This window comes from Erpetoichthys calabaricus, chromosome 12 (genome assembly GCF_900747795.2).
Source record: "Erpetoichthys calabaricus chromosome 12, fErpCal1.3, whole genome shotgun sequence".
NCBI lineage: Eukaryota > Metazoa > Chordata > Cladistia > Polypteriformes > Polypteridae > Erpetoichthys > Erpetoichthys calabaricus.
Window position 1 is genome coordinate 9268638 of NC_041405.2, and position 24321 is coordinate 9292958.

General features: G+C 40.4%; 2 protein-coding genes across 39 annotated transcripts in view; one reads left to right on the forward strand and one right to left on the reverse strand.

The window, feature by feature from the left end:
- The window catches only part of LOC114662269 (killer cell lectin-like receptor subfamily B member 1B allele B), a 192844-nt gene that overhangs the window by 126895 nt on the left and 41628 nt on the right, over positions 1-24321 (reverse strand). For 2 of the 10 annotated variants that reach the window (XM_051934622.1, XM_051934621.1), the window contains exon 1: positions 7080-7929. The exons of 6 other annotated variants lie outside the window; for them this stretch is intronic. In XM_051934622.1, coding sequence (XP_051790582.1) covers positions 7080-7176 — 97 coding nt within the window. In that variant the 5' untranslated portion in view covers positions 7177-7929. Of the gene's footprint in view, positions 1-7079; positions 7933-24321 lie in introns of those variants that run through there. 2 more of the 10 variants (XM_051934619.1, XM_051934620.1) reach the window with 2 other exon arrangements.
- Positions 1-24321, forward strand: part of LOC114644021 (class II histocompatibility antigen, M beta 1 chain-like) — a 61132-nt gene that overhangs the window by 11858 nt on the left and 24953 nt on the right. For 5 of the 29 annotated variants that reach the window (XM_051934581.1, XM_051934579.1, XM_051934582.1 and 2 more), the window contains 6 exons: positions 5544-5584; positions 8641-8935; positions 12611-12910; positions 13812-14090; positions 15056-15160; positions 17049-17212. The exons of 13 other annotated variants lie outside the window; for them this stretch is intronic. In XM_051934581.1, coding sequence (XP_051790541.1) covers positions 5544-5584; positions 8641-8935; positions 12611-12910; positions 13812-14090; positions 15056-15160; positions 17049-17176 — 1148 coding nt within the window. In that variant the 3' untranslated portion in view covers positions 17177-17212. Of the gene's footprint in view, positions 1-5543; positions 5585-8640; positions 8936-12610; positions 12911-13811; positions 14091-15055; positions 15161-17048; positions 17213-21002; positions 21330-24321 lie in introns of those variants that run through there. 11 more of the 29 variants (XM_051934590.1, XM_051934591.1, XM_051934577.1 and 8 more) reach the window with 8 other exon arrangements.

Sequence of the window (24321 nt, forward strand, 5' to 3'; positions counted from 1 at the left end):
ATGCAGTATCATCAACACACTATATAAAAGCGGTCGGGATTGTCCTTCCGTCCCGTGAGTGCAAAGCGTAGCTGTATTCCGCTTATCACAGACTTAATACTTGCGGCTTCTCCAACTTCCCGTGTATGTAGAAGGCTGAAATTTGGCAGGCTCATTCCTTACAGCTTACTTACAAAAGTTAAGCAGGTTTCATTTCGAAATTCTACGCGTAACGGTCATAACTGAATCCTACTTACGTACATACTGTATATACGTCCATAGCCTGCAGCTCGGTCGCCGTGTGAGGTGGGGTTGCGTCCTCCAGCCTCCCATGTAGTTGGCTGCCTGCCTATTGTACACGTTTGGAGAACCGCCAATGCCTCTTAAACATCTTAGATTCACAGATGACGATTTGAGTAGTGGACACTTTGATGTTTATGAATGTCTCAACTGTCAAAAGCTGGATGCGAAGTTATTGATGAAACTGGTTGTATGCTTACAACGCTTGACAGATGCCGAATGTCACTTCAACACAACAAGTCCTGCAAATACTAACGTAATCGAAACAAACCATGAAACTCAAACCGATTATGACAGCAGCAATCCAAGCTGTGAGAAAACAGTAAAAAGGAGGCGTGTCAGACGTCGTGGTACATTTTCTGATGCAGCTAGGTGGAAACAAATTCGTGACGCTGCCGCCAAATACTCGCAGAAAAATCCACAAGTTAATAGACATGCTGTCGCTAAATACTCGCAGGCAAATCCACAAGTTCATAGAGACGCTGCCGCTAAATATTCGCACGCAAATCCACAAGTTAATACAGCTTCTGTTTCTAGGTACGATCCCAATAATAAAAAGTGGCTCATACAAAAACAACAGGTTTGGCTCAAAAAACCTGATTGTGGATTTGCGTACAGCCACCTAAACTTTGTAATGCCACAAGACTTCAGGTCACGTGTCTGCAAAAGAACCTAATTGAGGCAACAATTTTTACTGGCAGTGGCTCAGGGGAGAGAGTTTTTATTCCTCGCATCCCCGTTATACCCTCTGATCTCCCATTTCAATTCAAACGCCTCCAATTTCCAGTAAGGCTGTGCTTTGCAATGACAATTAAGTCTCAGGGACAAACCCTACAAAAGGTTGGCATTGATTTGAGGCAAGATTGCTTTTCACATGGCCAATTGTACGGTGCATGCTCAAGAGTAAGCTCAGTGCACATCTTGGTCATATTACAACCGGAGGGCCGAACTGACAACGTGGTATACAACGAGATCCTTAACAAATAATTATTTGTATATTTTCCCTCAGTTTAAAAATGTTTACTTTTCTTCTTAATAACAATTTTAAGGCAGTATTTCGCCGCTGCGAAGCACGGGTATTTTGCTAGTTTTTAAATAATGAGGACCGGGGCTTGCAATTGTTCCCCACGAACGAAGAATACCCAGTAAGTGCGGGTCATACACTCGCTCTGATTAAGTCCCTGCCCTGTGTACGCACCCTACCCCCCCTTTGCTACTAATATGGTCGTGTGACTTGGCGGTGATTATATATAGAAAAGCAGCCGGAAGCGCAAAGAACAATGAAAGGACAACGTGGCTCAGAGGTGCACGGACGACAGCGACTCAGGTGAGGAGTTAGGGGCGTGCATATGAGCAGGCAGTGCGTACTGAACGATGATTGTATGTTGGTTTGTAGCTTGCATTGTTGCAATATTACTTTTCTTGGTCGTTTATTAAATTACGGATTTTGCAAATGTTCAATTTTGTCCCTCTGCTTAAAAAACATTAAAAAAGCGGCGTGATTATGCAGCGGTATGCAGCGTGTAAAACAGTTTGTTTGTCGCGGATAATTTGCCTTTTACTTTTACACGAAGACAATTTCCTGTTTGATTGGCTTCTGTGATGACAATTAATAAGGCACAGGGCCAAACTTTCAAAACGATATGCATGTATCTGCCAAAACCAGTTTTCAGTCACGGACAATAATTGTATGTTGCTCTCTCCAGAGTTCCATCTTTTCATTCACTTACTGTTGTATCCTCAAACCCACCCCTTTTAGACAACTGTGTCTTTCCGGAAGTGTTCAGCCATCAATAAATAATTATGTGGTGTATGCCTGCAGGAACACGTGCAGCGAGCGAGCCAGAGAGAAAGAGAGAGAGGGCTGGACGCATAAGATCACAGTCGTATCCTCAAACCCACCCTGTTTGGACAAATGTGTCGTTCAGGAAGTTCTCACCCATCAATACATAATTATGCGGCGTATGCTGGCTAGTATAATATCCATCCATCCATCCATTTACCAACCCGTTGAATCCAAACATAGGGTCACGGGGGTCTGCCGGAGCCAATCCCAACCAACACTGGGCACAAGGCAGGAACCAATCCTGGGCAGGGTGCCAACCCACCGCAGGACACACACAAACAGCACACACACTAAGGCCAATTTACAATCGCCAATGCACCTAACCTGCATGTCTTTGGACTGTGGGAGGAAACCGGAGAGCCCGGAGGAAACCCACGCAGACATGGGGAGAACATGCAAACTCCACGCAGGGAGGACCCGGGAAGCGAACCCGGGTCTCCTAACTGCGAGGCGGCAGCGCTACCCACTGCGCCACCGTGCTGCCCGCTAGTATAATATATTTCAGTTAATTATTAGAGAACGTTAACATGTAGCTTGACTTTAAACATAACTTGCTAAGGCAATCAGCCATCAAGGTACAGAAATGAACATAAGAAACTTACATGGCAGTTTTTCTACACTGATTCCAGTGTATTGTGGAAACCAAAAAGACGGTGCAAAGAAATCTGCTGCAAATAAAAAGACTGAGTAAACCTGCATTAGATAAAAGCAATGGACTTCTTTTTCAGTTTTCTTTCTTACCCTCCTGATCTTCTGTCTTTTCCTTTGCTCAGTTCCTGTTTGCTTGAGTTCAGACGTTTCCAGCTTTCTTTTTGTTACCGAACTTGCTAAACGGCTTATTTTTTATTTTCTTCTTCGCTGCTACAGGATGCCGTGCTGCCTTTAGAGAGTCATGTGGGCTCATTTCCTTTTCATTTGAACAGATTATCATTATTCCAGATTTGTCCCACCCTTTCCTCTGATTTTGTTTTCAATTCCCCACATTAAGTTTTTCCTTTTGTCCTCCACACATGCAAGCTTTCAAATACAATATTGTGCAGTATGTTCACGTCTTGGAAGGCATTTTGGCAATGTGGCTCTCACAGGTCTATATGTGTCTTCCCCTTAAATCTTACAAACCTCCCTACAATGGCAGACCTTTATTTTTGGGGCCCTGAAGCCTGGACTGTTATGGGGCCCTTCACTACTGTTATCTTCATCAGTGGGTTTGTTCCAATTTACACATGGAGTTGTATATTTACTCTGCTTCTCTTTCTCTAATACAGTGGAACCTCTAGATACGAGTTTAATTCGTTCCAGCACTGAGCTTGTATAGCGAATTTCTCGTATCTAGAACAAACTTCCCCATTGAAAATAATGGAAATCCAGTTAATCCGTTCCGCACCACAAATATATTAACATAAAAATCAATTTTCCTAACAAATAACACTGATAAATTATATATACTGTAGTCTACCTTTAATAAATAACACTGGTAAATAATATAACTGATTATTAAAAGAATCAAAACAGGTGTCCAAAGTGCAGTAGAGCATTCAATAAATCTTTAAATAAATAATCCTTAAAACAGTTGTGAAGTGGAGGTTTAAAATACACAAGAATAACAATCCTTTAACACGAGGTTAAAACGTCAAAAGGATGCAGTCTTTAAAAAACAGATGACAATCCCCGGTGCTTCTTCTCTGTTAGCGTCTCACCTGCGGGCTCTGCAACAGACGAGACACTCTTAATGCAGCTGACCTTCTCTACACCGTCCTGCTTCAGCTGTTTGGCTCGCCTGTTCAGCTACACGCGAGCCTGCACTCGCTCGCTCGCTCTGCCGCACCGCCTGCCTGCCTGCCTGCAACCTCCGTTCTCTCTCCTCTCTTTTCTTTTACTTCTTCTCCCCCTTAACCGGCTCGCGCTTCTCTATATATGCGGGGAGGACATGGCAGGTGCAGCCCATCAGCCACAGGAACAATCATGGATGTGGGCAGTTTCCCACCTGTGCACTTAAGTGAGAAACGCAGACACCGCAGATCGCGGCTCGCAACTGCTACCACGCCCCCTCGCTAAGCCGCGAGCTATACCCATAGCCTGGCTCGTGGCTCGTTACGTGAGTCAATGCTCGCATTTAGATCTGAATTTTTCGCTCATACTTTCCTCGTATTTTGAATTTCTCATACACAGAGGTGATCGTATCTCGAGGTTCCACTGTATTATATTTTGTCTAAAGATCTGAAGCCGTTTACTGTGAATACTCAGAAACAGAGGGTATCAGGAGGGGGGAAATACCTGTTCACAGCATTGTGTCTGATTTCTAACATGTCCAGAATCCTCTTTAGTCTCCATTTTCAGAGCTGCCATTCAGATTACCCTTAACTGGAGCTCTTTTATAGATCATTTCTCTCAGATATTTTAACGATTCACTGGTGAAAGCCAACTAGGAAGCAGTTGTGTCCTTATTAGTCAGTTGTTATAGACTGTGAGCTTCTATCACATTGCAATCAAATATTTATGCAAAATGCAGAAGATTGTTTCTAATATAAAAAATGTAACATAGTGTAGAATTTGTTATTCATTACAATTTGGGAATTGGTCATGGGTCAGAAAACCAGGCTCGCTGTTTCATTTCCACATACTGTGTGCCTGTTCTGTTTACATATAACATGTAAATATATTTAATAGTAGCTGTGTTACCTGTTGATGACAAGTAATAAAATAAATTGAAAAATATTTGATATTACTTGTACTCACAGCGTTTGTTGAACGCCTCTCTTTGGTATCCTTGTGTATCACAACCTCTCTTGGCTGGCGATTCCTCTCTAGGCCGAGTTCCCATAAAGCCTTCTTCTCAGACATTCTTATTTTGTGGCGCTCTGCTCACCACCTGTCCTCCTTTTAACTTTGGTAGCTGGTGCCCCATTACCCGTTGTGAAGACATCGTGAAGTACTTCCTGTCTTTGACGGCTACTCTCTACATTTCTCCTTTCTTTGGTATCCTCATGTGTGTCAGCCTGCTGTGTCAAATGCTTCCCATGTCGCTTGACTTTGGTTTGACTGAGCAACCAAAGCAACACCAATCAGATGACATCCAAACTGACCAATAAGACTGTTCAGAGGGCCCAGACGTAGACATATACATCCCATAGTGTTTTATTATATAGTAGATGAGCATGAGGAAAATTAGGGAACACACCGGAAATGACAATGACCAAATCTCTCCAAAATGTTTTCTTTTGCAGTCTTTATAAGAGTTTTGTGTTTTCAGTCAGTAAATTTCAATATACGGCTGTGTCATGTGTTGGTCTGGACTGCAGCCCCCTCTTATCTTAATACAATTTTAGTTTCAAACAAAGTATTTCCAGGGTGAAACGTGTATTTTTCTTTTCCATAGTTATTTCTTCAGTGTTAACGTAATTTCTGTTTGGTCTTTTAGTGGTGGCAGGTGAATTTCAGTTCTCCATCCCACACCCTGAGGTCACAGCACCCCAACATTCAGATGTGCTTCTGCCCTGCATTTTTACAAGTGGTCGGATTGAACTCAAAGATGTGCTGATTGTGTGGAGATTTGACAATACTCAGCTGATTAAGTTTGATGCTGGACAGATGATCCCCACATCCAGAAGGGTAGAGCTGTTTGTAAATGAGATAGAGAGGGGCAATGCCAGTCTGCTGCTAAAGGATGTGAGCATTAGCGATGAAGGGCAGTATGAGTGTGGTGTCGTCGACGCTCCGAATGAAGAATATGGCATCATCAAGTTTAAAGTAACAGGTAACCTTTTGTTCTCTTCTAATATCCACCTCCCCTCCATGCCTTCTATCTGTTAATTCTACACATAACTGCTTGAATTTATTGGGCATTTCTATTACTTATGAATTGTAGTAATCACCCCACAGCCGCCATTCCTGCTAGTCTGAAATTAAAGAGAAAGCCATAAAGTGCTGATTCGCTTTTCTCGGAGATCACCACTGCAACCCAGACACTTGTATGTCCTTGACAGCTGCCAAAAGACTGCAGTTCTGATTTGAATCACCTTCATAACAGTACAAACAATATGCATATTTCTATTTAAATGAATCATTAATCTCAAATAACTTTACTTCAAGCAAGTTCAAGGAATACTCCACCTTAAGTTTTTTATATGCTTTGTGTGGTTTGAAGTGATGGTAGAGAGAAATTTCATAGTTTTATGGAGACCCGAAGTGACAGACTATCTGATAGAATGAGTGTCAATGACACCAATGTTGGATCACAACAAGCAATATAAAAACAGCCATAAAAAATCAGGAGTGGTCTCCGCTCGACTTTCTCTTATACTCAAATATTGGGATGAATATTTGAGGAGTAAACCGCAAGACAATGATTATATTATAATATTACCCCTGGTCGCTTCGCTCGCCAACCCCCAGTTTTGGGTTTTGCCAACCCGAAATATATTTTAAAGAGATTCTTTTTTTCTTGGTAATTGTTACATATGCATTATATTCACCTTTACTTTTAAAACTTTAGTAAAAACATAATTTGGATTTAGCTTTTCTTCAGGATCAGTGCTTCGCATACTTAAAAGGCAAACAGCACTATTGATTTGTTTGCTTTTGTCTCTCTCTATCTCTGTGACAGCCTGTGCTCCTGACAGGCATTCCTTTGAAGAGACTTAGAAAATACAGTCTTCATAGCTGAGAATATTTAAAGGAGATGTTGTCCATCACCCCTAACGTTCGTTTTTTTAGATCACTCTTGTATTCTGCTGGCAGCACACACTCCTTGAAATATATACATTATATATATTTATTTATCTTGTGCCCTATTGCCAGCCCTAAATACACACACTCACCCCTAACAACAAGCGTCAAATAAAAAAACACCAGTTAATTATTACAGAACGTTACCACACAGCTTGACTTGAAATGCAGATATAACTTGCTAAGGCAATCGGCCATCAAGGCACAAAAATGAACATAAGAGGCTTACCTGGCAGTTTTTCCACAATGATTCCAGTGTTTTGTGGAAACCAAAAACACGGTGCAAAGAAATCTATTCCAAATAAAATGTTTGAGAAAAAGTGCATTAGATAAAAGCAATGTGCTGCTTTTTCAGTTTTCTTCGTTACCCTCCTGGTCTTCTGTCTTTTCCTTTGCTCAGTTCCAGTTTGCTTCAGTTCAGACGTTTCCAGCTTTCTTTTTCAAACTGATCTTTCTAAACAGCTGCCTTTTTGTTTTCCTCTCCGCTGCTACAGGATGACATGCTGCCTTTAGAGAGTCACGTGGGCTCATTTCCTTTTCAGTTGAACAGACTGTCATTTTTCCAGATGTGTCCCACCCTTTCTTCTGATTTTGTTTTCAATTCCCCACATTAAGTTTTTCTTTTGTCCCCCACATACTGTATGCAGGTTTTCAAATACAGTATTGTGCAGTATGTTCACGTCTTGGAAGTCATTATGGCACTGTGGCTCTCCCTGTGTCTATATGTGTCTTCTTCTTATGTCTTGCACCTTGAAACACCACACAGTGGCAGACCTTTATGTTTGGGGCCCTGAAGCCTGGACTGTTATCTTCATCAGTGGGGTTGTTCCAATTTACAAATGGACTTGTATATTTACTCTGCTTCCCTTTATCTAATATTACATTTTGTCTAAAGATCTGAAGCCATTTTCCATGACAAATACTCAACATTTTAGACAGAGGGTATCAGGAAGGAGGCAAATACCTTTTCACAGCATTGTGTCTGATTTCTAACTTCATCAGTATCCTCTTTAGTCTCCATTTTTACAGCTGCCATTCAGATGACCCCTTAACTGGAGCTCTTTTATAGATCAGCCTCTCTTTGGTATCCTTGTGTGTCTCAACCTCTCTTGGCTGGCGATTCCTCTCTAGGCTGTGTTCCTGTAAAGCCTTCTTCTCAGACATTCTTATTTTGTGGCGCCCTGCTCACCACCTGTCCTCCTTTTAACTCTGGTAGCTGGTGCCCCATTACCCACTGTGAAGACATCGTGAAGTACTTCCTGTCTTTGACGGCTACTCTCTACATTTCTCTATTACCTTTCCTTGGTATCCTCATGTGTGTCAGCCTGCTGTGTCAAATGCTTCCCATGTCGCTTGACTTTAGTTTGACTGAGCAACCAAAGCAAAACCAATCAGGTGACATTCAAACTGACCAATAAGACTGTTCAGAGGGCCCGGATGTACACATATACATACCATAGTGTTTTATTATATAGTAGATGAGTATGAGGAAAAATTAGGGAACACACCGGAAATGACAATGACCAAACCTCTCCAAAATGTTTTCTTCTGCAGTCTTTATAGAGTTTTGTGCTTTTTCAGTCAGTAAATTTCAATATACGGCCATGTCATGTGTTGGTCTGGACTGCAGCCCCCTCTTATCTTAATACAATTTTATTTTCAAACAAAGTATTTCCAGAGTGAAATATGTATTTTTCTTTTCTATAGTTATTTCTTCAGTGTTAACGTAATTTCTGTTGGGTCTTTTAGTGGTGGCAGGAGAATTTCAGTTCTCCATTCCACGCCCTGAGGTCACAGCACCCCAACATTCAGATGTGCTTCTGCCCTGCATTTTTGCGAATAGTCGAATTGAACTCAAAAAAGTACTGATTGGTTGGAGACATGACAATACTGAGCTGATTAAGATTGATGCTGGACAGATGAACCCCACATCCAGAAGGGTAGAGCTGTTTGTAAATGAGATAGAGAGGGGCAATGCCAGTCTGCTGCTAAAGGATGTGAGTATTAGCGATGAAGGGCAGTATGAGTGCGGTGTTGTCGAAGCTCAGAATGAAGAAAATGGCATCATCAAGTTTAAAGTAACAGGTAACCTTTTGTTCTCTTCTAATACCCACCTCACCTCCATGCCTTCAATCTGTTAATTCTACACATAACTGCTTGAATTTATTGGGCATTTCTGATATTTATTAATTCTCCACAGCTGCCATTCCTGCTAGTCTGATTAAAGAGAAGGCCATAAAGTGCTGATTCGCTTTTCTCAGAGATCACCCACTGCCACCCAGACACTTGTATGTCCTTGTCAGCTGCCAAAAGACTACAGTTCTGATTTGAATCACCTTCAGAATAGTACAAACAATATGGATATTTCTATTTGAATGAATCATTAATCTTAAATAACTTTACTTCAAGCAAGTTCAAGGAATACTCAACCTAAATTTTTTTATGCTTTGTGTGGTTTGAAGTGATGGTAGAGAGAAATTTTAAAATTCATAGTTTTATGGAGAACTGAAGTGACAAACTATCTGATAGAATGGGTGTCAATGACACCAATGTTGGATCACAACAAGCAATATAAAAACGGCCATAAAAAATCAGGAGTGGTCTCCGCTCGACTTTCTCTTATACTCAAATATTGGGATGGATATTTGAGGAGTAAACTGCAAGACAATGATTATATTTTAATATTACCCCTGGTCGCTTCGCTCGCTAACCTCCAGTTTTGGTTTTTGCCAAACCGAAATAAATTTTAAAGAGAATCTTTTTTTCTTGGTAATTGTTACATATGAATTATGTTCACTTTTACTTTTAAAACTTCAGTAAGAACAAAATTTGGATTTAACTTTTCTTCAGGATCGCATTGAATTTTGATTCCTTGTTTGTTTTTACATCGTGATACTGTAATGCATAACTGGCCGTGAGTGAATTTTGTTTCTTTCTCTCTTATAAATAAACCGACTTTTTCAAATGTTTGTCCTTGTGATTTGTTATTTGTTATAGCAAAAGCTATTGTCACAGGAAACTGTTAACATTTTAATATGAATGGCATCTCAAGATCTCCTTTTGTGTCTAATGTTATTCACAGAATATGTACTACATTACCTTTCTTGTGGGGTTTTTCTATTGCACTTGTTCCGGGCACTTGTCTTTGGTTAGTCATTTATGAAGTTGTAGTTTGTCTTTTACTCTTTGTTTTTCATTTGTGACCCTGTTTGCTCTCTCTCTTCTTAGCTTATTCGTTTCCGTAGTTTTTCTTTATCTTTTTCTCTTTGTCTTTTATTTCTGATCCGGACTCCTCTTTCTTCTTCGCTTACTCGTTTATGAAGTTCAACTTTCTCTTTTAATAATTGTTTTTTATTTGTGACCCTGTTTGGTCCTACTTATTTTTCAGATGTACTTGGTCCGGACTGATTATTACTTTCCTTATTTTCCGAATTTCAACATAGATTATTATTTTTGTTTATTGCCTTTTTTGTGCATTTTTTTTCTCTCCATCGCTTTTTGGCATCTTTTTGACGTGCAGATCTTTTTTCTTCGCTAAGTCTTTGCTTACATTCCTTTTTTTCAGAATTTGCATTCTTTTCTCTCCATCGCTTTTGTGTTTCTTTTCTTCTCGCCGCTCTTTCTGCTTCACTTAGTCGTGGACGTGTCATCTTTTACTTATTTTTTTTAAGCTGCTCTTTGTTCTACGCTTATTCGTGTCGCGGGACATAAAAGTGTGTCTCTGTCTCACTTCAAATGTCTCTCTTCAATGTCTCTCTTCAGATCTGTCTGACGTGGATGTCAGTATGACGTGACTTGACCGTGTCGCGGGATGTGAAGTGTCTCTCTGTCTCTCTTCAAAAGATCACGTCTCATCACCCAAAAGTCTCATCTCGTCCCAAGTTTTTGTTTTTTTTAATAATAGAGAGATGTACATTAAAAAACCATCAACAGCAAATCAAATCAAATTAATAATATATTGAGCAATTATTATAAAAGTAAAGTTGACAAATGAGACTCTGCAGCTACATGAATGAAAAAGTACCACTTCTGGTTAGCGGAAATTGCTCAAAAGTTGATAGAAATCTACGTTTTGTACCTAATACTTGTATGCAAAATTGGGTTGACATAAGTGAAAGCCCTCTCAAGTTATCGTGTTTAAACACACACACACACACACAAACAGGCAAGTCACATAAACATAATTCCAAAAATGGTATTTTAGGAATCAGAGGTCTAAAACGTCAAGATTCATCAAAATATCAAAATCAAATTTTTGGACAGTTATAATAATTTCCCTATGAGAAAGTAAATCTCAATTTTTGCACAATTACAATACTTTCCTTACACTTCATATACGAGAAAGTAAAAAAACTCAAGCTTTACGTGTCACATAATTTGCATGTCAAGTCAATCAATAGTGTGCTCACAAAAGACAAAATACATGCATTTTTTTGCAGTAATATTGTAAAATAAATATTTCTTTAAAAACCAGAGCAGTATACACAAAAGAAACATGTTCACACAGGAATGAGCTTTTGAATTGAAGACAGGACTCTTGGCCAATGAATGAGAGGGAGAGGCAGGTTTTCAATTTAAAAGCTCATTCCTGTTCTGCTAGAAGGAAAAGAAGGAAAGAAGTTATCAAAGATAACAGAAGAAAGCTTGAGACATCTACGGTGGGTTGGCACCCTGCCCAGGATTGGTTCCCTGCCTTGTGCCCTGTGTTGGCTGGGATTGGCTCCAGCAGACCCCCGTGACCCTGTGTTCGGATTCAGCGGGTTGGAAACTGGATGGATGGAAGCTTGAGACATTGAGGTGGGTTACAGCTTAGGTAAGCCCACCTTCTTTTTTAATTCCAATATTCCCTGCTACAAAAAACTGTTAAAAAATGATCAGAAGATGAACATAGTCAAAACCCAGAGAGCAAAACACAGGAATCAAAATCCGACACAAAACCCTAAACTGAAATCAAAAGTGAGAGCCAAAACGTCTGTTAGTAAGAACTTCGGAAACAAAGAAGATTGTAAAACATGTTATGGAGTTACCTAATCTGAGACGGCTAGGAAATACCCAGTGCTGATTTTGTATTAGTGATGGCATCACAGGTCATGCAGTTCTGTGTCATTTTCTTAATGATACAAAATGACGGCACTCTTGAAAAATAAAATGCCATTGAAACAAGTGAAAACACTTACATTAAATGAAATAAAGTTTAAATTAAACAAAATGTCAGCATTGCTTTCAGAAAGCTTTAAATCCCATCATAAGAATGACAAAGACCCAAAAACATGACATTTATACAGCAAGAAGAGTCACAACAAACTCATGTATGACAATTCTCATGTCAGCGCAGTTTTTCCCTTCCTGCACTGGAAGTGTTTCTTTAACAATATTGTAGGAACAAAATACATGTGTTTTGCATGTTGTGAGAATACAACTGTGTGACATGAAATGTGAATTATGTGACACAAGCAACGTGAGATTTTTTCTTGTTTGTTTTTGATCCTATTTGTTGCAGTCAAGCGGTGGTCTTGATAAACACCAATCCTATCAGAACTTTCGTTATCTTCATTCTCCTGGAAAATGGAAGATTAACATTTTGTTTCGGCCATCACTACATAAAACATGGGGCAACATATAAGAAATATAATTGTTGTTTGGAGAACATGTAAAGGAAAGCTTGGCAGTGCACAAGACTCTGCTGACCATTCGAATACACGCAGTGTGAGGACCTCCTGTGGCAACTCAAGATCTGTTGTTTTTTTTTCCCTCCTTTAGTTGCCCCTCAAGTTTTTCTGAACGCTTCACTTTTTGTGATGGATCAGCCTGGCATGCTGGAGTGCTATGCTGAGGGCTTCTATCCAAGAGACATCTCTATTAGGTGGTTCAGAGGTGCAACGAGTCTCCCCTCTCAAGAAGCTCCTCAAGTGCAGAGCAATCCTGACGGCACGTTCAGTGCGCTGAGCATTTATATGTACACTCCTTCTGGTGGGACAGCAAATGAGCCCGTCTCCTGTCGGGTAGACCACAATTCTCGAAATGTGTCCTGGGTGAAGACGACTCGCCTCCAGTTTCGCAGTAAGTTGCACTTGAGAGGAACCGTGGGCCGTCGAAGTGCTACGCTAACATTTACAATTTGATTAAGCACATTTCAGGTGAGGTTTTACATTTTTAAAATTCAATGACCTGTCCAAAAGAGACTTACTGAGGGCTTTTGTAGCCTCTGTCTTCTTCTTAGGAGCATTCTGTGAAAAAGTAGGTTTGTGGAGATTTCAGAATTTGAACATAATTTTCAAAAACTCTGATTGTTATGAGCTTAATCCATTTTTTTGTTTTTTGACCAAATTTTTCATCATTTTCCAACCTTATGTAGCTTGTTATGCGTATTGGAATATGTAGAATTGATTTTTTTCTTGCTTAAAAATGTTTTTGAAGTATATAAACTGGTTATAATTCTGAACAGTTGCAGTTGGCCAGTCGCTATAATTGTGGTCATTTCTGCACAATGCAGTCTGTGTGGCTGTTTGGAATGCACAGTTTGGAGGAGGCCATGCCGTGTGAATAGGGACATTGTTGTGTAGCAGAAGGGGAAAGAAAGGTCACCAGGTTTTCTTGACGTGTTTCCCCTCGTAACTGCTGCAAATGCCAGAGAAGATCAGCATAGTATTGACCGGTTATGTGGGTCTTTTGAGGCATGCTGGCATACAGACTTCGACCTTGAATTTCTTGCTGTTGGACAATCCCTGTGTTCCCATTGTTTCGTTTGTTGTTTGGACTTTAGGTCTCAGCTCATATAACGACCTACTTCTTGAAATCTTCCCCTACCTGAATTAATTTATCTGAGTGTCTCCTTGGTAAATCAGGTGCTTTGACTATTCATTTCAGGAGTCAAGATTCCAGGCAGTCAGTATTCCCTGACCTTGCTTGTGTGTTTATCTTCATGGGTTCAATTCATTTTAAATGACTTTGCTTATTGTAGAGCGCCCTTCAGTGACAGTGACATCCCAAGTGCTGGGGCAGAACAAGGAGCAACTGTTGACCTGCCGCCTGGATGGACACTACCCGGATGACATTGTGGTATCCTGGATGAAAAATGGAAAGGCTTTAAATAAGTCAGAGCTGAAGGGTGACGGCACGTATGTAACCACAGAGTCGATTTTGCTGACCTTCTTCAATAAGAAAGATAATTTCGCCTGCTTGGTGGAACAGGAAGGATTTAAAGACCCCCTGACCAAAATCATTCCCGTCGAGATGGAAGGTAAGCAAGCAGTTTCTTAGTCATTTGTGAATACATTCAGAAGATAAGTGAGAATATAAAATAAAAATATTCTTCCATTTTCACACGTTTGTATGCAGCTATCATTAGCATTCTGTGAATGTCCCCAATAGAAAGATGTAAATTAGAGTTAATAAAAACAATAAGACATATGAAAGAAAATCATTTCTGATGCGCGTTTGAATGTGTAACATAATACAGCACTGGTGAACATTTCATTTCATGTCATCTTCAGCTCGTCGATTGTGTTTTCTTGCTTAGCGGTACGCCATGCTTCACAGGGTCACCAGTCCCCTCAGATCGTTGATCGTCTATCATTTCCTTGTAGAGCTCGATGCTTTGCAGGATACCCCAATCCCCAGATCATCAGTCATGTGTCTAAGCTTCACAGGGGGCACATTTACAACGTGATTGTGATTTACAAAAGTAAAGTTCATATTTGTGTGCACACCAGGTTTTATAAATCTGATTTTGTTTTTGACCGTACGCATGATTTCATACTCGAATCCAAGTTAAACTCTTAGTGTGGACTTTTCCACATATATTGTCATGGCTCAGGGCTCAGAGTTTTGAATTATAAAATAGGGATACTTCACCTGTACTCCCACTACTTTAATGAGATTTGTATTTAACTTTTATGTTAAACATATTTCAACATTAATATGGCTGATCTAGTAATACAATATATCATTTTAAAAGTTACAGAAACATCACGCACACCAATCTAAATGACTACACTCACTTTGTGTGTTTTTATCCTTATCCTGATATCCCTCACATGTGCAGTAGAGTCTTAACAACTCATTTCCTTGACCACCCAGTTTCTACCACTGTACTAAAATGATAGTGAAGCCTATCCATGGTGTAATTTCTTGAGTCTCTTGAATACATCATCTGGTTTCTGGTAAATCCACAGTTAATCTGTTTCCTTTTATGATTATTTCCAGGAGGCAACTCCCAGAGCACCATTACAGCTTTGTCCGTTGTTGTAGGAGTCCTGCTGATTTTGGTCCTGGCTTTGCTGTGTGTTGTCCTCCTACTTTTAAAGAGAAGTAAGCATTATTAATTTGTTGTGTGTGAGGTAGGATTGTTTCTGTTTTGTTTCAACTCTGGGTGATGTCTTGTTCTTCTAACTATAACATTTTGCCATGTTTCCAAAGAAAAAGGATTTGAAAGTTCAAGTAAATGCAGATCTCCAATCAGTGGTCAGATAAACAATTCTATGCTGCTTTAAACAAACCATAATACTGATTAGCCCCAGCTGATGTTGTGACATTTCAGTTCCTTTCATGCAGTTCTTCCAGCAGGAGAAATCAGAAAACCCTCTCATCAACAGAAAAGTGTGTGAAAAACACAACACCCTGTGTGTTCTGTATCATCTTATCTGGAAATTTACCCAACTGAATAAACAATCCGTTGGCAGACATTTGTCAGGTTTTGTGACCTGAAGAGAGAGCAGGCGGGCTGGGAATGAAGAGCCTTAATGGACCGACCCACGCGGAAGTCAGTGAATGTTAGTGGAGGTCAAATACTGAAAGTGAAAACAATAATCCAAGAGATTAATAACAAAACAAAATCTGAAATTCAAAGGTAGCAAAAGGTCTTAGCACTAACTATTAATCCTTTACCTAACTATAGTAAAACATTGTTTTAAATGTTTTGAACATTTTTTTGAAGATGAAAACTACAAAGAATTAAGCCTTTTGCCTTCTTAAATAGAACACTAGAACATTAGACGAGAACAGGCCATTCAGCCCAACCAAGCTCACCTGTCATGTCCACCTGATTTCTCCAAAGTAACATCAAGTCGAGTTTTAAAGATCCCTACAGTCCCATCATCTGCCACACTACTTGGTCATTTATTCCATAAGTCTATGGTTCTCTTAAACACTTCACTCAGGTCTCATTTCAATCTTCTTTTGCTTAAACTGCAGAGGCTCAGCTCTTTTGACCTTTCCTCATAACTCATCCCCTGTAGCCCTGGAATCAGTGTACTAATTGTTTGCTGGACCTTTTCTAGCCCTTCTATGTCTTGTTTGTAACCCAGAAACCAAAATTGTACACAGTACTCCAGACAAAGTCTTACCAGTGTGTTATAAAACTTGTGCATAATCTCCTTGGACGTGTACTCTACATATTGTGCTCTATAACCTAACATCCTATTAGCCATCTTAATGACTGTCTTGATGTTGATAGTGATGAGTCCTCTATGACTCCCAAGTCCTTTTCTTAAGGGGCCCTTTCCAGTTTCAGACCTAATATTGTGTATTCAAATCTAACATGTCTACTTCCTATTTGTAATTCTTTACTTTACTTACATTAGGTCTGGCTATAAAAAGGCCTTTGTTTGAACCTATATATTAAAATACAGGGGTTTTAAATTTCCGTCAGTCAGTAGCTCTTAAGAACTTAAGCTGAAACACCTCACCCACTGACTATCATCATCTCCACTTGTTGGAGTGCAGTCATTTCATTCAGATATTGTATCATTCCTTGCTTGTTGTAAGACTCAGTTTGATTCTGCAGGTACAGTATCCATCTTTTATTTGCTTTAAAGTATCACACAAAAATATACCATTCATGAGTACCTGTAAGCCTCAAATGCCTGCTGAATGAGATGGCAGATCCTTCACACAGAGCACAGCTTTTACTTATAATGCTGAATAAATGAATGGCTTGCCGATTGCTTTTGCTGTCCCTCATTTCATTGCTTTAAGTGAATGTACTCTAATCTGCAAATCCAACTGCTTTGATATGTCGTGTCTTTGATATTTGTGCTTTTATGGCAATTTTGAGAATGTTATGTTACAGCAGAAAGTGAATATTATCATTCCACGATTCAGATGAAACAAAATTAAAATATAGTCCATACAGTTAATTTCCCTGATTATAAACCTTATTACTGAATATCTGGACATTTACATTCCAAAATGTATTTAGATCACCAGTTGCAGACACAAGAAAGAAAAAACAAACAAGAGGGCACCGGTCTTCTGACTAAAAGTGATGGTGGGAATGCCTCTGGTACATCACCAACTAATCAGAGTGACGGCATAAGATCGGAGTGAACCTCGAAGAAGAAGCAGAGCAACGGGTGCATTGGGGTGAGTTAAGAGAGCAGAGACCTCCAGCTGCCAGCCTGGCACCACAATGGGCCATTCCAGCCTTTTAGAATTGTGGTATAGCGCTTTGTGTTTTATGTACACCTTTACTGATATTGTAATGTAGCAAATAAGCTGAGCTGCAACCCTCCCAGATGCCTGACTTTTCTTTCTGCTTTACCCCACTAAGTCAAGCTTGTTAATGTCGAATGGCTGCAGAAAGTGCTTTGAATTGATGGACCACTGGCCACACTAACCCTGTCTGACTTGTCAGAAGTTGTTCACTTACCGGATTAAGCCTGAAACCTGCTTGCACTTTTAACAATTATTACTGAGAGGCACTAATGACGCCTGGCACTCTAACATGCTTTAATTTTAAAAATCACAATACAGTACAGAAAGTGTCATTACGAACATTAATTACGTCTAGCTAATACGCTCATATCAAATTATTTTGCTTTAATATGAGATCAGTTTGACTTCCATCTGGACTTTATTCTTGACTTTCACCTGATGCTATGGGAAAAGATTTGACTCCTTGTTACTAATTGTTGAACCAAATGAGTTACAAAAAATAATGGATTGTTCTTTTATTGTTATGTGATTAATGTTTCTACAGTTTTTTTCTCTTCCTATTAAATGCTTATGTTTTATTAAAACACGAAAGATCTACTGGCTTCTCACTGAAATAGTTATTCGTTCTTCTCCTGCGCACTTCACCTGCCTTCTTCTGCCAAACATTGCACTTCCACCTTGGCAATCATGGTCTGCTGTTTGTCCACATGGACCCATAGTTTATAATTCTACTACTAATGATTCTTGACATTGATGTAGTGCTCTTCTCACTTCTCAAAGTGCTTTTCATTGTGATTGGGGAGCTTCTTCAACCACCACTAAAGTGGAGCGTCTTCCTGGATGATGTGACAGCAGCCATTTTTGCGCCACTATCAAATCAATCAAATCAAATCAAAATCTTTATTGTCATTGTAGCAATGAGACATTGTACAGCGAAATTTAAGTGCAATTTTCCATTGCAAAAAAATCACTTGAGTTAAAACTAAAATAAGTAAATATATAGAGAAAAAAAAGGGAATAAAATAAGTACCAAAATAGTCCGTAACAGCAGAACACAGTTTTTCATTCATACATACATCATATTGCACTTGTCCCTTAGCCAATGTTGACTTAGAGCTGTATTGTAAACATGAGAGTGTATTGTGTTGTAAACATGAAGGTACACTCAGTCAGATCGACCACTTAGCAGCATTCAGCATGGTGATGGCTGAAGGATAGAAACTGTTTCTCAGTCTTTTTCTCTTAGTCTTTATGGATCTCAAACGTTCAAACGTACATGTCCTGGGTATGATGGGTCCTGAAGAATTTTCTTGACGTTCCTGAGACAACAGGAACTGTGTAGTTCTTCTAGTGAGGGGAGAAGACAGCCGACTATTCGCTGGGTGACCTTAATGACCCTGTGGAGCTCTTTCCTCTGTGCTACTGTGCAGCTGGAGAACCACGCACAGTAGACAGTAGACCAGGATGCTCTCTACTGTGCAGCGGTAAAAGGACACCAGCTGTTTCTCAGGGTTGTTGTTCTTCCTGAGAACCCTCAGGAAGTAAAGTCTGTTTTGGGCCTACTTCACTACCTCAGCAGTGTGTGTTCCCAAGGTCAAGTCCTCCCTGATGGTGACTCCCAAGAAGCGGACGTCTGAGACCCTCTCCACACAGTCCCCGTTGATGATGAGTGGCTGGATGTTGTCTGCCTTCTTCCTGAAGTCCACGATGAGCTCCTTGGTCTTGGCTGTGTTTAGGAGCAAGTTGTTATTCCTACATCACGTTGTCAGCCATTCCACCGCATCCCTGTAGGCGGACTCATCCCCCCCAGAGATGAGCCCTACTACCATGGTATCATCAGCGAACTTGACAATGGTGTAACTATGGTGGGCAGGAATGCAATCGTGGGTGTAGAGGGCATAGAGCAGGGGGCTCAGCACACAACCCTGTGGAGAGCCAGTGCTGAGGCTAATGGGAGTGAAGAAGTAGGTGCCCACTCTAACCCTCGGAGTGTGATCATTCAGGAAGTCCTTGATTCAAAGGCAGGTGGAGTGTGGAAGTCCAATGTCTGGCAGTTTGGTCACTGTAATAAGAATATAAGTTTAATGTCACTGTGCTCTGTACAAAAATATTTATAAATCCACTCACATGAACAGGCCAGAGTTAGCACAGAGGGGCTCAGCATTTAGAACTGCTAGGCAAGCATTAGAAGACAAGAAATGGAAAACTACGAAAATGGGCATTGTACTATTTCTGTATGCTAGAGATGAAATTGAAGCCTCTCCTTGCCTAGTTTGGAATGGCATGATTTACCTAAGTAAGGACCAGCACGTGGAGAAAACAGTATAAAAGACTTGGACATTAGCCAAATACCTCAAAGCTGATGGACAGATGGAAGATATCATCTAGTCCTGAAAACCCCTTCCAGTGCAGCGACGAAAATGGCAAACTGTATACATCGAGATCTCACCTTGATAATGGTCTTGCTATGGCTTCCTTCGTCTGTAATGCTGCATAAATCATCAGTAAAGAAAGCTAAATTATTTTATGTGATTTCTTACCGCTGTATCACTATGGGAGGGATATCGCCTTTTAATATTGTATCTATTTAGGTTCAGGTTACTTAAAACGCCGCAATTTAAATGAACTTATTCCAAGTAGGGAGCTAGTGACCCCTAGAGGAACAGTCACCAGTCTGTGGGGTAAGATGGTATTAAAGGCAGAGCTGAAGTCTATGAAGAGCAGCCGTGCGTAGCTCCCCTGCTGCTCCAAATGGGACAGAACAGCACGGAGAGCCGTGGCCACAGCGTCCTCCGTAGACCTGTTTGCTGTTTAGGCAAACTGGTGCGGATCAGACATGGGAGGAATTAATGACATGATGTGGTTCCTGATGAGCTTCTCAAAGCACTTCATAAACCACGGGGGTCAGTGCAACTGGCCTGTAGTCATTAAAACTGGTGGTAGTCTGTTTCTTGGCCAGAGGCACTATGACAGAGGATTTCAGGCAGGATGGCACAGTGGACTGGGACAGAGACTGGTTGAATATCCTGGTAAAGACCCCAGCCAGTTGGTCTGCACAGTCTTTCAGCATGCGTCCTGAGATGCCATCAGGTCCAGCTGCCTTCCATGGGTTGACAGCCTGCAGCCTGCGTCTCACCTTGTGCTCCCCCACTGTGAAGATGGGGCTGTTGTTGGTTTCTGGATGGGGTCTGGCTGTCTCTGGTGGATCCACCTCAAACCGGGCAAAGTAGTGGTTCAGTTCCTCAGCCAGCGATAAATCACCTCCCACAGCTCCGGGACTGGTGCTGTAGTTGGTCATGTAGTTGGACACCCACCCACACTTGCCTGCCATTGTTGCTGTCCAGGTTTTCCTCAACCTTCCTTTTATAGTCTGACTTGGCCTCTCAGATGCCCCTTTTTAGGCTGGCACGGGCTGTGCTGTAGAGGACCTTGTCACCAGACCTGAAGGCAGTGTACCTCTCTTTCAGCAGCCTCTGGACTTCCCTGGCCATCCAGGCTCGCCGCCATGTAGAACTTAAATAGCCACTACATGACCTATTAGGTGGTGAAGTGGTGAGAGAGAATGTTTGGTGACCACTTATGTCTTGATATTTCTCAGAAGGCTCTCCTTGCAGATGTCAGTGTTTGTCCCGAAGCAGACAGAATATCAGAAAGTGCAACCACGTGTGCCTTCCACTTTAAGTTTGATCTGTTTTAACGTTTTTAATCTTTTTTACAGATTTTCTAGCTTTCTGAGTTGGTGTGAATATGCCTGCCAAAGACGCACAGTAAGAACATTACGGGAGCTTAACAGAAATCTCATGAATAGAAAGGAAGATCAGACTGCTGGCTGCAGTGACAGGGTGCGGGTTGAGCTGCTTAAGCTTTGTGTGCCTATTTACCAGGTTACTTTATCTGTTATTAATGCTTTAGAATGGCTGATTTAAAGAAATGATGATGATCTTTGATTTTCAATGTATTAAGATCTTAATTTCTGATTTGTAAAAGTGTTTATTAATATTGTGAAGAGAATCAAATTAATGAGACTAAAATGCAAAATGCTGTTGACCAGAAGTAGCGCTGAGACACTGAACTGTAGCAGGTCTCGCTCAAACTCAGATATTCTTCAAGTATTTAAAAGCATTTCTTTTTAGGAGGCTTCATATAAAAAGGTCAGGCCTACTTCTTCTTTTCTTCTGTCTTTGTATTTTTCTTTTGCAGTTGTACACATGTAGTCTGTTAAGTTCCTACCTCCTTACAGTATACTGAACTTTACATTTGGACAACTGAAAACACCATTTAATGCCAGCCTGAGCCCAGGTATACCAGTTAGTGTAGGGGGTAGAGGACCAGGGAATGGGGGGATTAGTAGGTGGCTTACACACTAGATAATGTAACACACTGAAATAGCACTTAGTGATTTATATGTTTGTGTTTGTTATGTATTAGGATGCTGGATTGCTTGCTTGAAATCAACACTTTGGGTGTATTATTTGTTATTTAATAAATGTTTTATTAGTGCCTTAATTAAAACATGGTAATTACTTTGTCATGTATTGTTTCAACATGCCATACCTTTCATGGCACTCATTTCCAGTTGTCTGTGCCACAGAGTTCAGGTATTCAGTGAGCCTTGCGTTTCTTCAAGAACACTAACCGGAAATTCGGTTGAATGCAAAGAAGGGGAAAAATCCACAGTCTGCCAGGAGACAAGAGAAAAAAAATGAAATGAAAAACTCAACTTGATTTAAGTTTAGAAAAATTAAGTGGACAACACTGGCAAGCTTTGCTTGGGATGAATGTTCTAATTTATAACGCACTAATCCTTTAGATTGACCGTCTATGACTATCAATTTTCTAGACCCTCTATGTCTATCACCCTTTCATAGGAAGCAAGAAGCTCTGCAGGAAGCATTGAGTACAAACTGTGAAGTAGAATACGAATCAAACGCATGGTCTAAATGTCAGATGGTGGTTGCACCTTATCAAGCTGCACTACTATCAGGAGAAGCTCCAGCTGTTATCACAGACGTGTCTCAGGTGTCTGTTTTTTTAAGGCTGCATTATTATGTATTATGGGAGAAATTAGAAGTTTCACGGTGAGAAATTTCATATGAACGCCCTCAAAAGTGGTAGCTGCTCCCAGTTTCTGCTATCGAAAGTGTTCTTACATCTTCTAGTACTGTGCTGCTCATGTCAGCTTGTGCCCGTATGATGGAGGGAATACAAAATATTGTTAAGATGGCAGAAAAGCTGACTGCACAGTCACAGCCATCAGTTAAGAAGTTACGTGATACTGAGGTGAGGAATTAAGCAGAAAAATGTTTCTAATCCCAGAAATTGTGAATTTTTTTACAGTAATCCCTCGCTATATCGTGCTTCGCCTTTCGCGGCTTCACTCCACCGCGGATTTTATATGTAAGCATATTTAAATATATATCGCAGATTTTTTGCTGGTTCGCGGATTTCTGCGGACAATGGGTCTTTTAATTTCTGGCACATGCTTCCTCAGTTGGTTTGCCCAGTTGATTTCATACAAGGGATGCTATTGGCAGATGGCTGAGAAGCTACCCAACTTACTTTTCTCTCTCTGTCTTGCGCTGACTTTCTCTGATCCTGACGTAGGGGGATTGAGCAGGGGGGCTGTTCGCACACCTAGACGATACGAACGCTCGTCTAAAAATGCTGAAAGATTATCTTCACGTTGCTACCTTCTGTGCAGCTGCTTCCTGAAGCGACATGCTGCACGGTGCTTCGCTTACTTAAAAGCTCGAAGGGCACGTATTGATTTTTGCTTGTTTTTTTTTCTCTGTCTCTCTCTCTCTGCTCCTGACGGAGGGGGTGTGAGCTGCCGCCTTCAACAGCTTTGTGCTGCGGTGCTTCGCATACTTAAAAGCCAAACAGCCCTATTGATTTGTTTGCTTTTCTCTATCTCTCTGACATTATCTGCTCCTGACGCGCACTCCTTTGAAGAGGAAGATATGTTTGCATTCTTTTAATTGTGAGACAGAACTGTCATCTCTGTCTTGTCATGGAGCACAGTTTAAACTTTTGAAAAAGAGACAAATGTTTGTTTGCAGTGTTTGAATAACGTTCCTGTCTCTCTACAACCTCCTGTGTTTCTGCGCAAATCTGTGACCCAGACCTGGTGGTCTATCAGGATCAGCACTTATATGTTATCTAAATTATTTTATTTTCCACTAAAGGAGGGGAGTCTGATACTCCCTCGATAATTCACAGTCATGTTTATGTCTATTTATTTTCTTAATGTATTTACCACTAAAAATGTTTTATTCATTTCAGTATCAATCTCTTGTAGTTGGTTAATTCTCATATATTATGTATTTTATATAAATTATTATATATACCCGTGCTTCACAATAATTTACTTGTTTTGTTTTTCTCAGATTGCATTTCAACTCACTTATAAGCTGTATGTTATCGCTATGTTCATGTATGTCACATACGCCATGTTGTATTGGTCACTTATGCGGAATGCTGCCTTTAAAACTGATTTCCCAGGTCTGATTCTCGTGTGCTTTGCAGAATAAAATGAATTCTGCGGGTGTGAAGTGATCTGTGTTCTGTCTTCAAGAGCTTTATAATCTTATAATAATAATTTATATAATTATAATCTTATAATAAAAACAGCTTGTTATTTTTGGTTCGTGTGAGCTACAACTTTTTGATTAAGTAAGATCTCTTAACGCACTTGACTTACATGATACTACATTTTCGTAGTCTAATACGAGGGTCACATTCTTAGAAAATGCCATCTAAGTGGACGGCTGGGTGAAAATGATTCTCACGTGCCATGCAAATTCGGAAGAGGTCACCAATTCACCGGGGCCAATAGAGAATGGCTTATCACAAGCTTTTGGAGCTTTGATAGGTCGATCTCACACCAGATAAAGAACTTCCTGTTTCATTTGGCCACGCCTCTTATAGACTTCCTCTCCAATGTGTTTACTTTTAGATCAACTCTGTCATGTGATCTGCTGTATGCACCGAGAACTACTACAAATAATAATATAGTTTATTTATATAGCTTTTTAGGA